The sequence below is a fragment of the Alternaria ventricosa genome, assembly GCF_023758065.1.
Source record: "Alternaria ventricosa strain BMP 2768 chromosome Unknown scaffold_16, whole genome shotgun sequence".
NCBI classification, from domain to species: Eukaryota; Fungi; Ascomycota; class Dothideomycetes; order Pleosporales; family Pleosporaceae; genus Alternaria; species Alternaria ventricosa.
In genome coordinates, this window is record NW_026055696.1 from 786183 (window position 1) to 800866 (window position 14684).

The 14684-nt window shown below is 51.6% G+C and overlaps 3 protein-coding genes across 3 annotated transcripts; 2 read left to right on the forward strand and 1 right to left on the reverse strand.

Moving 5' to 3' along the window:
• Positions 1-384: 384 nt before the first annotated feature.
• J4E93_008433 (uncharacterized protein) lies at positions 385-2115 on the forward strand (the record flags this gene model as incomplete). The annotated part of the gene is made up of 1 exon (XM_049346332.1): positions 385-2115. The coding sequence occupies one exon, from the start codon at positions 385-387 to the stop codon at positions 2113-2115; it is 1731 nt and encodes a 576-aa protein (XP_049196733.1).
• Positions 2116-9331: 7216 nt separating this feature from the next.
• J4E93_008434 (uncharacterized protein) lies at positions 9332-11549 on the reverse strand (the record flags this gene model as incomplete). The annotated part of the gene is made up of 5 exons (XM_049346333.1): positions 9332-10387; positions 10469-10606; positions 10651-11063; positions 11110-11494; positions 11544-11549. 5 exons carry the CDS (start codon positions 11547-11549, stop codon positions 9332-9334), a joined length of 1998 nt encoding a protein of 665 aa, XP_049196734.1.
• A 1055-nt stretch (positions 11550-12604) lies between these two features.
• J4E93_008435 (uncharacterized protein) lies at positions 12605-13176 on the forward strand (the record flags this gene model as incomplete). Its single annotated transcript, XM_049346334.1, has 2 exons — positions 12605-12641; positions 12701-13176. 2 exons carry the CDS (start codon positions 12605-12607, stop codon positions 13174-13176), a joined length of 513 nt encoding a protein of 170 aa, XP_049196735.1.
• Between the last annotated feature and the right edge of the window lie 1508 nt (positions 13177-14684).

Here is a 14684-nt window from a genome sequence, read left to right on the forward strand (position 1 = left end):
CAACAGCTTGCTTTCGACTTCGCCATCCTCGACCGCGATCGGTTCTATCCTCGGTCTTTGTGGATGTCATCGTGATTTCGAAGAAGGGCTGTAAAGGGGGTGAATATCGGATTGAGCTTGAGGCCGTGGTCTCGGTCTAAGCCTGGGTCCGTTGTTTTGCTTTCGATGAAAGGTATCGTCGCGCATACGATCAAGTCGTGTCGGACTTTGATTGGTAATATATACTATACAATTGAACTCTGTCTGCATCTAAGCCCGATCTTTCCATGTGTTCTCCTTCATCGTGATGTTGCTGGTTGCCTAATCCTCCACATGACGTCAGTCCCGCCTCCGCACGCGGCGCGACTACCTGGACGCGTCGGGAACCATTCTCGCCACACTATCATGTCTTCTTCATCCAACCCTTTTCTCAAGACGTTTCTATCGCGTTGCGACAATAGTAGTCTCTATGAGTACACGTCGCGCTTCATTCCAGAGCTGGCTCTCCTAGGCTACACAGATGTAGCAGCGCGCCTGATAGGCAGACTCAACAACTATGATTTCTACCACGATCGACTCGGAAGCCTTCGGCCCCTTTGGTTCCTCTGGGATCTGCGTGCGAAGGAAGACGGTGTGCCATGGCCTGATGGAGAAGAAGATAAGGTGCGCCAGGCTGTGAGGGGTAGACGAGCCAAGATCAGCAGCGACGATGCTCGAAGGAGGACCGACGAAACAATAACATCAGACGATGTAGAAGAAGAGCTGCAAGTTATCGCGAAAGAGTTGGCATCGAAATGGTACTACCCAACTGAGATGCCAGGGCCAGGTCTTGCAGAAGCATTCCATGCCCACGAGCTCGATCGCTCAGCCACCACTTCTCAGCTGCTTGATGGTGCGATAGATGTCATCCATAGCTTTGAGACTGCACGTCCGGCACCTAACATCCGAGATGCGAGAAGCGGGCTGGTGAGCATGCTGGACTTGGTCTTAACGGTTGAGGCACACTATGAACAGCACGGCATGCGCGAAATACAGCGTAAGTCGGGCGCCCGGACATCCCATAAGATACTGCATTGGCTAGCGCACAGTCTTGGAGAACGGTCGTACGAGACTCAACCAGCGATGGAGTCCAGGCAGGCATGGAAGCTGTACAAAAGTGGAGCGCTGAGACAACAACTCAACATCGATGAAGCAGCGCTCGCAACCTTCGCAAAAGACTCTGAGAACGCTTTGACCGAGCGACTCACAAACGGTCGAACTAGACCGGGAGCAAACATCTCCATTCAAGAATTCTTGAAAGCAGCGGGATACAATACAAAATACAATGCCGAAGCCAAAGAAGTCAATTCTGAGCCCCCCGAAACCTCGCTCTTTCACTCTCCAGCCACCGACTCGCAGATTGAAGAAGCCGAAACACGGCTCAACACCACCTTGCCAGCCGACTACAAAACCTTCCTCCGCATTAGCAACGGTTTCGGTTCTCCATGGGGTCACCCACTAGGCGACCTCCAAACACCTCTCCATCCCGTAGACAAACTACGCTGGCTCGACTCCGCAGAAGAAGACTACTTCACCGACCTCACGCTCGACCTACCCACACGATGGGATAAATGGCCTTTTGCACCTCCTCCAACTAAGAAGGCCTATGCTTGTGACGAAGTGACAGAGCATTTCCTCATCGGCCGTGCATTGGAGATTGGTACACAGGAGATTGATAATACGTGGCTTCTCCCGCCTTCTACGATTACGCCAATAAAGCAGGCTGTCACGAAGATGCTGGACGATGAGACACTGGGTGAGCGCGAAAAGGATAGTGTCAGAGTTGCGATAAGAGATTTTGCTGGTAGCGAAGAGGAGTGGGAGGAGATGGAATGGGCGTGTGTTACGTGGGCTAGTGGAGGGGTGGCGGCTATGTATGTTTATCCGGGGTTTAGGGCGTGGCTGGAGGATATTGTGGAGAAGGGAAGTGTTGGTTTGGATGGTGAGGAGGAGAAAGAGCAAGAGAAGAGGTTGAAGCGTGGCATGTGGTTGGGGAGGGTGTTTGAGAATATAACAAGCGGGGACAAGTCGGACGCGGAGGAGTTGCCGGAGTGGCTGAAAGACGCGATCAGAGCGGCGATGCCAACAAGAAGATGATGAGCACGAGGAGATGTAGCTGTCGAACCTGTAGTCCATGTCACGGAAACGCAGCCCGGGTTGAGGTAGAGACTGGGGCTTCTGGACTTTTGGCTTGAGACGAGCTCTCCTTGTGGATGGTCCGTGCTCTCATATAACGAGACATGGTGGGTATAAAAGCCTTCTTTCCTCCTGCTCCTTTCTTTCTCTGATCACACGATCCTACTCCTGAAATATCAAAAGTCATTGGTACCATTCTTATGGCTGTCTGTCCTGCGCTTTTCGGTTCCAATACTCGAGAGGCGTGATGCATGATCGATCTATCACCCGAAAAGGTCCGCTGCCCTCAATTGTGTGCAGAGGTATACTCCGAATGTCATGAGTTTGAACTCATGGTTCTGCCTTTGGCGTCTTTGAAAAAGTACTCATCAAGGTGTTCACTCAAAGAAGCGCGATGATATCCTCATGAGCCGCCACTGTCTTCGAAGCTCGGTGGCCGTCAAGATGATGGGTTGTCTACAACGGTTTTGGAATAAAAGGGCCTGCAGCAAGCTCACATGTTCCAACAAAGACGACAAGCGCTCGTATGATGATTTTCGAGCGCTGGCTAGGTATGTATACCGCTCTTCTTGGGTCTTTCTCTACTATATCAACATTTTGGACCGAAATTGAAAATCTATGTGGGACCTTTACATGTCCTGGACGTCTCCTTCTTTTCTCAAAATACATACACAAACATCCCATGGCTGGAAGAAAGAAGACTAAAATTGCCTACATCAGTTGCTATGGGCACTCCAGATCTACAGTTGCAAATACTCCCTCTTTCTCCGGAACAGCGAAAGGTCATGGCTATCAATACATGCACTAGAAGTTCTATTATCACATTGCGCAGAGTGTTACCAAAATGGGGCTTGATTACATTGATGATTTGCTCCGCTGTCCCCGGCCACAAGAAATGTGTATAAAACGCCTTCCATACCTCACTGCTCTCCTCTCCTACATCCCAAAAGCTTTTGCTTGTTTTCCAAAAGAACATGGCAGCGCTCGGATGTCTGCGTCTCCTCCTCTCTTCCAAAACCATCATAAAGTTGTCGCATGTCTTTGGCCTGTTCTTCGAAAGCCGCAAATGTGCGTGTAATGTCGTTTGTCGCTAACACAAGAAGTTTCATCCGGGTTCGGTCATGAAAGTATATCTGAATCGCAATCGACGAGTACGGTTCTGCTTCCTGCACGTAGAGTACTTCATTCTTTTCCAAAGCAGTGTGAGATGACGACTATGCCCGCTCCTCCGCATCTTTCTCAAACCCGCGCCCGCAACATTAATGTCTATGGAGACGTCGCCACCCACCTGTCACTCCATAGAAGTATGAAAGGCTCATCATTCAAAAGACACATTCCTGCATCCTAAGTCATGCGACCCTTTCTTTCCTTCAAAAACTACAACTCATGAAGATATGTCTGCGGCTGACGCGTCCTTTCCAAAAACCAATTTGGCGTCGGCATATTCCTGGAGGATTTGCCGAAAAAAATGGGGAAGAGGGCAACGATGTTCATAATCACCACTGGTTCAACTTGATGTGTCTGTCCTTCTTTGGACTTGCAGCTATCCAAATGACCGAAGTACAGTTGCATGGGAAAAAGATTCAATACGCCATGATTGCGCGGAATGAGAAATGGAAAGCCTGAATCAATACCTCAAACGGGACATGTGCGTCCTGCCTTCTTCGAGCTATGCTAGAGACGTGTATAAGACCAGCGTTTCTCTCCCTCACTTCCTTCTCTCAATCCACCTCTGCCTCGATGTAAAGAACTAAGAGATGTTTAGCAAAATCCTATGAGAATTTGCGAGGACCGAAACGGCAAATGAGCGGCTTAATGTTTGCCCTGCTTCGACTATTCCCGACCTATATTAGGATAACGCTATCCTATCATTCCTCCTACGCCTTCTTTATCACCCATCTCCGCGTGCAAAAGACCAAAAGCATTTTTAAGCAAACTGATGAGAAGTGAAAGATCAAAACTCGCAAGAGCTAGAGCAATGTTCGCTCTGCATGGAGCCTAGCTACAAATTGTCATCCGCACCAGCATATGCTCTTCTTTTCTCTGCTTTCCTACAATCTGTACCCAAGATACCTACCAAAAAGGATCGACGACCAGTTTATGAGAAGCAGACGATCGAAAGACTCACTCTTACTACTACGTGTCGCGCTGAGCTATAAAACACAACGTTTCATATGCCCATGCTCTTGTCTTCTTCTCTCACACATCTACATTTAAACTCAATGCAGAAAGACGAATGGTTTCATTACATGAGAGGCTGAGAGCTTGAAAAACCATGTTCTTCATTTGTCATGTCGGAGTTCCTTGGAACGGCTTACGACCCACATGAATACCCCCTCCTCTGCTTTCGTGCTTCAACAGCACTCTTATTTCCAAATACCAAAACAGCCACCCAGCAAGAACATGAGAAGATCGAGTTCCAAAACGTTTCGACAATATGCGATGTCCGTTCTCGGCGGGGGCAGGGCGTGCATAAAGCTCTTCTCTTCTGCTTCTTTTTCCTGCTCTGTACCTACCCTTTCCGAGATAAATCACCAAAGGCATCGACGCACTTCTTTATGATCTCAGTTTGGTTGAACCAGAAAGTCCATATCGGACGGATCAAGTCCTGAATTTTGGGCTTCTGGCTAAAAGAGTATCAAGAAGAGACGATGTTCTGGTGTTTTGTCGTCTGGAAGTTATTCTATGCATACATCTGAAGCATCAAAACAGTATATATGACAGACTATGAAAGGTGCTCAGACGATAGTTGGATGTTTGCGTGCGCGTCGCGGGCACACATTCAAATAAAGACATGCGTGTTAGCGTTGTGTCGTAGTAGCGCTGGACGGAGCATAAGACCAGAACATATAAAGCACCCTCCTTCTTCTCTCCCTCACTCTTCTTCTACGCATCTTCTGTTTTCCCCAAAAGACCAAAAACGCAAGATCGCTAGGTCATGAGGAGCAGACGACCAAAAAGCGATGACGAGCTATCCATGTCTGACTTGCTTCAACTTCTAAAATCCTTACCTTGAGGTACCATGTTCTGTCTCGCCTCTCGCTGCCTTTCTACAACCCAAACTCTGAAAGATCGTCCAACTGACCATGGCGAAAGGCCATGAGAAGAGATGTCTTCCGAAATAACATATCATGCTCGTCATGGGTCACTCGCTCCGACTTGTCGTACCAAAGACGTTGCTCGTACGCAGAATGTCTTTCCGTTGTTCAAAAGAGTGGAAGCTCCACACACGATACCAAAAAGAAGAGGCAAGATTGCCATGAGAAGCAGACGACCAGAAACATCGTCCTTAGAGCGGTATGACAGCGGTGCTTACGGCGAGGTGTGAGGGGTATTAAAGGCCTTCTTTCTACAATGCTTCTTCCTTTCCTTAACGCTCTGGCTATCGAGTTATTACCAAACCAAGTTATGAAATTAATAATGAGAGCAGAGACCGAGTGCTCCGAAAAAGACAACTGGCAGAGGACTATGTTCTGAGTGTGTGCGAAAGAAGAGACGTTCCATAAAATGGCAGGGCCAATTACAGCAAACGGATTGCATGCTCAAAACGTCGCTAAAACCCGCCATGAGATCTCCCTGCCGCGTTCAAACAGGCTCGCTGAAATCGACAGGTTTTGTTCATATTATGCATTACTTCGTATCATCTCTACCTTTTCCCACTCAGCCAGGTCGTCTGACTTTCTTCAGCCTATTTCTCCAACCTCCATCCTTCCCACTTTTCACTTCTCTTGTATCTTTCGATGTGTCCGCAGCCTCGCCTTCTTTCTCTCTCGAATATGCGTCGTCTGAAGCACTCGGTTCATCATCTCGATCCCGAGTATCGTCACCATGATTCTGTTTCCACATGCCCTCCCCGACAAGCGTCGCCTCCCGACTCAGCGGCTTCCGACTCAGCCTCGCCTCCTCCACACCTCTTAGATATCTCTTGCGCAGCTCCTCGTCGCTGAGTACGTGGACAGAAAGATCCGTATCCGACCTAGCCAGCGGTCTAATCTCCATATCCTCGTGTTCCGTTGGGGAGGCCATCCACGTTTTCTCCTTGCCCGCCAACGCGAAAGTAGGAGTTGGCGTTGATAACAAGGGTGTTGGCGACATGGGCGACTTGCCGCCACCATCACCGTCTGTATCCGTATCTTCAAGGTCCTGCAAAAAGAGCCCATGATCCACAACCGTGCCTCTCGTCCCTTTCTTGCCATACAATTGTCTGCCCAACGCCCTGTTCTTCGCGCTGATAAGATCCTTCCCACTCAACCCCGTACGCCGCCTCGCCGCGACCGCCATCGCAAACGCCGCGCGCAACGGCGTAAGTCTGTATCCCTCCTTGACAAGCGTAGAATTGAACTGTGCGTCCTGCCACAGCACGTACATACTCAACACCCAGGCACTCGTCACAAACATGAACAACCCAGCCATGAGTGTCGAGAAACCCCATTGGTACGTCGGGTTGGCAGTGTCGGGGAGGCAGCGGCTTTTCCCCATGAGCGAGTAGTACTGGTATCCAATTCCATTGTAGCAGTACCCGTAGTCTGTGACTAGGTCGTCGGCGTTGTACGTTTTGCCACCCACAGGGACGGAGACGCTGGTGTTGCAGAGATGGGTGATGGAATCTTGATTGTAGACCTTTTGTTCCGTCCAGGTCTGTGTGTTGTTGGGGAAGTCGAAGGTGCAATTGAACAAAAGATCGTCGTATTGATTAAACGAGGTGTGTTGCCAGAGGTCTCTTTGTTCGGCGGCGGTTACAGTGGTGCCGTTGGCGAATTTGCAGTCACCTATTTTGTTGATGTTAGTATGTCGAAAGATTCTCGGAGCAGCGGTTGGATGATGGGTGTGGGTATGTGAGGGGCAAGGTGGAGGACGACGACGTACAACTTTGCCGTCTCTTGTCCGTAATGTAGCCATAATCACTCTGCAATTCGTAGTCCGCACAGCCCGGTTGCTTCCACGTCTCGTTCTTGGTGCCCAGGATAACCCACGTAGTTGATAATTGGGAAGCGGGGATGATGTTGTTCGACCCGTCGATATCGAGCCATGCGATAGAAGTGCTGTCGTAACCTGTCATGGCGCCGAGGACAATGGGTACAAGAAGCACGTAACCCGTCGACCAAAACATGTAGAAGAACAAAACTCGCGTCCGTATACTCTTCGCAGTCCATAGCTCTTTCGTCAACGCCCAGAGACAGTGCAACCCGGGCCCTTCCATAGCCATCCTCTGGAAAATGCTGAAGCTCGCCGGGTGTCGTTCGATCGCGCGTAGTAACGCGTCGCAGAAGACATTATACGTAGCCCACCACGCCAATGCCTGTGCGCCTTTCCCGATAAGCAAGTCCCAAAGGATGTCTATCGTCTTAGCCTGTGAGAAGGTGAATTGGCCCCACGTAGCGTCCAGCGTAAAGAGTTTCTCTATTCCCGTCACCGTTGCATTCTGAGGGTCTCCGCCGATGGTGTTTCCACATGACAAAGTCTTGTCTGCGAAAATGTATCTTATCGGTGTCACCGTGCCCGCTGCAAATATGGGCAGGATGACCCAGCTGAGCAAGAGGAGAAAGGCGTAGAACTGCTTCTTCGACCACCGGAAGTGTTTCCATAGCGGTGCATTCTTAATTGTCCGCGCGGTCCATTTTGTCGCGTGCCAGATACTCAGACAGGCGTCGTGCAGCATCCAGGTCCAGCGTACCTTCCACCGCGGTTTCGACGGCCAACCTCGCGGTGTGCATGTTGCCTCGTGCACACTATCATTACCCCAGGTCTTGACGCGGTCATGCTGTACTGCTGTCTTGCCCTCCGAAAATGATTCTTGCGTTGAGTTCACAGATGTGCACGCAACCTTAATATCCTCCTCTTCCGTAGTCAAAGCCTTCTTATCATCGTATTTCAACGCCGCCATCTCGTATCAAGGCCAGCAAAGGCGACGCGAGATCGCGGTTAGTGCATTCGTATGCGCAACTCGGTGTCGAAGAAGCGAGGACGGTGGTGGCGAAGGGGGGCCAGGGAGGTAGTTAGGCAGCCCACACGTACGCAGTTCGCATTCGACTCGAGGAAACGGAGGTCCGTCGAACAAAAGATATTTCGGCGAGACCTACGCGTCGCGGGATGCCTGAGCGCAATTACCCCGGGCTAAGCTTCGTTCGTCGTCGCTTGGCCGCTTCGCTGCATGGATGCATGTGCCCAAGCTACAGGTAGTTCACCCGGTAAATTCCAACGCCTGCGCGCAAGCACGGAGAGAACTCCTCTTCGCTTTCATGCTGCAAATCGTTCTTCCGCTATAAACTTCAGTGTTTTGTAGACCTCACTGGGGAATTCCGAAGATCGATAGCGTAGAGGTGAACACCAAAATCGCGTGCTGTCGTGCGATCGTATCAAGGAGCGCGAGACGGTCAAGGGAAGGATTGGGTTCCCCAGCACGATGTGAGGCTGTGTACTTCATCACTAATCCCAAAACAGCTAGATCCAGGGACATCTCTCGGCTAACCAGGTTACGCCCTGCACGTCGCAAGGCAGACATGAAAGTGACAGTTCTTGTATTTGCAGTCTTCTGGTAATGATTCAGTTACATCTACCTTGATTGCTTTACTCCGATTGTTTCAAGATACCTGGTTCAATACGTGATGACGTCGATGTGCCTGCGGGCTCTGGAATAGTACCGAGTCTAAGGGTGAAATGAACCCTCCCATCGTTAGCGGACCGGAGTAGCAAAGCTAAAAGCTTACAGACCTAAGAACGCGAAGATATCATGGCAAGTCCCTAGACTCTGCTCACGATGTTACCGTCGCCAACGCTATCCACGATCAATTCAGGAAAGTAACGATTCGTCAACGACAAGCAACGATGGATCAACGACAACCGACGTCACCGATGCTCAAGACCATTGACGACGAGCTACTCGTAAGTCACACTTCCGGCGACAACGCAACTAATGCCTAAACCCTCGCATCGAATACTGGCAAAGGCGACGATGAATGAAAGACGCCTCACGACATCACCATCCTCACTTCACATCCTCAATCCAACAAATCCATTCCATCAAATACCAGTAAGAATAATTCGGAGCACCAGGCCCATCCCCTCAAGGAGAAAAACAATCGAGAACCCTTTATGTATACATCCAAACGCCCATTGAAACACGCACATCCCCCACAAGTACACTCGTCATCTCTCTCCTTCACATTCACACCAACACTCAACTCCCCACAGGCGTCCCACTCCGACTAAGCACACTAGCCGAACTATTAGTCCGTAGCACAGGCGTCGCGCTCCTACTCCTTTCCCTCTCGCGGTCCCTCTCCTCAGTCTTGACTCGCTCCCTCGCCTCCTCCACGAGACGCTTAGCCTCGCGTACATTGCGCATGGTCCTACTAAGCTTGCCCTCTTTGCCATCTTGGATCTTCTGCAATTCACCCCTCGCTTCGATATCCTCTTTAGTCTTGGTAACGAAAGACTTGAGGCTGACTTTGATATTCTGACGCAAGTCCTGGCCTTCGTCGAAAATCGCGTCGCTGTCGCGAATGGACTTTACATTTTCGACGCGGCGGGTGAGATAGAGAGTAGGACGGCGGGCGGCGGCGGAGGCGGCGGCGGCGAACTGTTCGCGACGTTGGGCGATGATGCGTTGGACTTCTTCTTCGTAGGCGGTCTCGTAGACGTTGATGTCGACGTTGGAGGGGGATTCGGAGACGATGCATCCGTCTTCGGGTTCGGGGAGGAAGTCTTCGCCTGTGCCGATGTTGAGGAACAGTGTATCTTCCAGTGGGTTGTGCGCGTGGCCTTTGCCGAGAGGTGTAGTTGGCGCTGATGATGAAGGGGCGAGGCCACCGGGAGTTGAGATGGAATGTATGGGCGCTGGCCGGATTGACATGTTCTCGTGGATGATCGTGGCTTCACTGAGACCTGGAGCCGTCGGCGTCGTGGGACTGTTAGAAGTAGATCCCTTGCTGGCTGAACGCTTCCCTGCTACCTCAGGTCGGAGACCAGGTTTGGTGTATGCCATGTCGTCCATGTTATGGGGAAGTCTCTGGCCCTTTTCGTCGATTTTGATCTGATGGTGTACACCCTCGGAGGAGAGGGCGCTCTCAACGGGTCGGCGGTCGTGTGTGTCTTGTGATTTTGATTTGCGTAGTGCTGATGGTCGCATGGACATGGGCGGCTGAACGATTCGCGAGGCACTGCCCAGTATACTTTCTATGCGGTCTGGTCGCCGTCTGAAGAGCAGCTGCTTGAACCGCTTCACTGCCCGTACCTATGCAGTTGTTAGCTCAAGAATGGCTACGATACTTTGATACCAATGCTTTCGCATGCGATAGGGAAGACGTGCACCTACCACTGTTACCAAGTGACCCATGTTGCCAGTGATGGCAGCATTGACTTCCTCATCGGTAGGCGGATCAATAATGATGGCGACGTTCTCCGACTTGGCTAATAAAGGGTCCGTCCCTTGTCGCGTGACCCACGGGTGTTCCTGGAAAGTCAGTCTTGCGCGATAGAGTTGGGCAGTCAACTCACTCTGATCTCTTCCATGGTTATCCTCTTCTTGGGGTCTTTGTCCATGAGCCTGATCAGAAGATCCTTGAGCTCGGGATTGCATTCGGTCTCAAATTCCAATGGGTCCATCCGTATTGATTGGTAAAGCTCGATCATACCGTGCTTTTCGAATGGTATACGGCCGAAGAGAAGGCAGTATAGTGTGCAGCCCATGGACCATATGTCGGCGGCCCTTCCAGAGACATGGCCATGTTTGGCAACGCACAGCTCCGGCGGCATGAACGCTGGCGAGCCCGCTGACTTGGCCGTCTTCATCTCGCCTTCCTTGTCGAACATTTCGGATACGCCAAAATCGACAATCTTCAGCACGTCCTCTTCGGTGATAAGGCAGTTGTCGGGCTTGATGTCTCGATGGATAATACCCTGAGCGTGAACTGGCACGTATTAGCATTGTCGAGCGAATGACCTGACCTCACGTACGGTACTCGAGACCCAGTATCATGTCTCTGAACCAACACCGACACTGCTCTTCGCTGTAGGGATCGGCGCGCTCCTCAAGACCAACTTGCATGACGACGCCTTTCTTGCACATCTCCATAACCATGTACAGCGAGTCCTCCTCTGGGTCGTCTAGCACCTCGATCAACGTGACGAGGTTCGGGTGGTGTAGCTTCTTCATGATGGCAATCTCTTCCTTGATCAGCTCGAAAGCATTGTTCTCTTCGGTAACCGAATGCCGGTGCAGCGGTGAATTGAAGCCTATGCCAGCAGGGAGCGCGCGCATTCGTTTCGCAGCGGTCGGTCGGCGCAGGAGATTGGACTGGGCGCGTTTCCGCAGTCGAGATTTGGAGAATTCCTTAACAGCCTGCGCGTTGATGCGTCAGCGAGAGCCAATGCCTGTACCTCGAGGGAACCCGCATCGTCTTGTTGGGGGCATGCGCCCGGGTGGTGCCTTCTCTTTCCGGTGGTAATCATGTCGAGAGAGCTGGTATCCTCACATATTCTTGGCCATACTGGTCGACAGCGAGATGGACGGCGCCAAAGGAGCCGCGGCCAATCTCCTGCTTCACTAGGTACTGGTTGATGCGGTGTTGGGCGCTGCCGTCATCTTCGCTGTTGCTGTACTCGGAGCGCGCATTGAATGTTTCCTGTGCTGTTAGAGGTGGCTCAGGGTCGCAGCTTCTTCATTCAGTGGGTCGCACCTTCACACGTCTCGTTGAGGAAGCGGCGCGCTTGTGGTGTCGTAACGGGCTCTGGTATGCGGGTGTTGACCTTGTCTAGCATCAGCTCCGGCCAGGACCAGCACCTCCGCGGGGTAGCCATGGCATATCCCCGGGCAACACGCACATAAACTTGACGGGGGGCGGTCGTCCGGCCTCGCTGACAGCTGGGACTTCTAGGGAGGGTTGCGATGTGTAGATGCGCAGGTCGGACTCGGATGGGCGCTTGGGTGGAGGTGTGGACGAGGGCGTGGGCGGGTGTGACATAACTACCTCGCAGTCGAGGGCACGGCAGATGCTAAGTACGTAGTTGATAAGATGGACACGGGCCTAGGAGACGGCTAGGGAGAAATAATATGGGGAAGTTCGGGGCGCTGGACTACGACGTTCCGACAGCCCAGGATGTCTTTTGCTACGGGGCCCGACTAGGAGGGGAGCGATGCAGCAGAGAGGGGGCCTTTCCTGACATTTCTTTCAGCCTCACCCGTTGACGGGCAATCACATCACCCCCATCCACCCACCGCACTTGGCGCACGCTGTCCCCACCGTCTAGGCTCTCTCGAGTTACCCACTCGGCTAGTGAATTGCGTATACACTCCTCATTAAACACGCTCCTACCTTGGCCGCCATATCGCGACGCTCAATTGGCACGGTCACCACACCCGCTTCCCTATCTCCAACACCACAAGCATAACACCACGCATACCAATAACCTCGCCCCATTGTCGCATCCTCCACGACGTCATACTCCCGCAATGGTCCTCTACAGCTTCTACATCTTCGATCGGCACAGTAAGTCGTCATGTGAAGTTGCGATCACCGCTTTGTACACGCGCTGACCGCACGTGCAGCCGAGTGCATCTACTCGCGCCGCTGGACGCCCGCCCGCCCAACCTCGTCCTCGTCCAAAGCTGCCGCCCGCCCGCCGTCTGGCGCCTCCATCGCGAGCAATGGCGACGTGGTCGCTGCCGTCCGCAAAGGCATGTCGCATTCCGACGACGAGAAGCTCGTCTTTGGCCTCGTCTTCTCCCTCCGTAACCTCGTCACCAAGCTGGGTGGCGCCGACGACACGTTCCTTTCGTATCGCACCGGCGAGTACAAGCTACATTACTACGAGACGCCTACGCGCATGAAGTTTGTCATGCTCACGGATACAAAGGTTATCAACCTGAGACAGTACTTGCACCAGATCTGGGCGAATCTCTATGTGGAATACGTGGTCAAGAACCCGCTTGCGCCGACGGAGCACCCTGGTGGCATTGGCGTTGCGAACGAGCTGTTTGAGCGGGGGTTGGAGGCCTTTATCACAGCGGTACTGCCAGTATGAACACGATACTTTGATTGGACTAACAATAGCAAGAGCAGCCCCGGGTAGAAAGTGATGGCACACGGCGCATCAAGGGTCTAGGAAGGCCGCCAAGTGTGTTCAGATAATATAGCTATAGCACCCTGAACCACGGCCACCCCTCAGGCGCACACACGAGAACGTCTCCACGCAAGCAACCCACAAAAAAGCTCTGCGGTCTTCACATGGCAACCGGCCGAACAAATGAACGAAGGACCGACATACACACAAGCTTCGAGCACACCGGGAGGGGCCGAGCAACCATGCACCCCCGACGCTCCCCGCCCCACATTCATGTACACAGCCTCACTCCAAGGCCAAACTACATGGCGCTATCTACGCAGCTCCACGAGCTTAGCTTGGACCGGCGGCCTGCAGCGGGGTATAGAGAGATGCAGTAGCAGGACAGCAAACAAATATACTATCCTCCATACACATCCATTTCCAGCCTCTTTCATCGCCTCTGGCATTTCGATTTTGAAACTGGGGAAACCCAAGCTTACTGTGAAAACCATGAGAGTTGTTTCGTACTAGGCTGGCATGGCGTGGTTGAGCAGACTAAAGACTGACTTTGATAGATTTGAGGTAATGTGAAGTTGGCCCGTCGAGGGAAGGACACATCATGCAACATCACTGATTTTCAGTCGTTCTTCTCATGTGTCACTCTGCTCGTTTTCGAATCTGGAAGGTTAAGAATTGGGAAGAAGGTGACGGGAGGACTTTCATTTGGCGAAGGTGAGGACACTTGAGTGCTGGTCATCACACCGGAATTCCGTGTTTTTTGGAGGAAGAGGAGACGCACCCATTCCTATCTTTCTTGTCTCGTTTTTTTAGTTTGAACTTCGAGCAGTGCGGAGGAGGAGCGGACATCTAAGTGTTATCTCAGCATTTTGATGGACTTTTAGAACATCAGCCTACTGCAAAACAGCGACTTTTTGGACATGAGGATACCAGTAGACGACAGCAGCCTTTTCATTGCCAAATACTCGACCGCTTTCGCGGCTCAGTCATGGAACGGAAATGAACAGGATTTTTTGGGAGAGAGCAGAGAAACAGTCATACAGGATGGGCTGCATGATTTTTGCGGATATAGTCAGAGATGCGCGGAAGAGAGACGAGCATATGGCATCAACATGTATATTTATACTCGATCTGAGTGGGGCAGAAGAAGACATGAATTTTTCGAAGGTGGGGAGTAAGAGAAGAGAAGCTGGCCATCTCATCGATCTTGCAAGTCATGTTTTCGGAGCAAATGATTGCTGCGTCGATGAGACTTTTGGAAGAGCAACAAGCCATGGAAAACATGTCCGCCTTTTTTGGAGGTTTGTTGGGAGGAGCGCGGAGGAGCAACCATAGTGAGTGTTTCGAGAGCTTTTATGGTTCTAATGGAGCAAAGTCGGGAAGAACAGATATGGGGGTGTATGGTACGGTATTGCGACAGAGACAGCGGCGCTCTCATATCTTGAAAGCGCGCATTTTTTTCGAAGGTT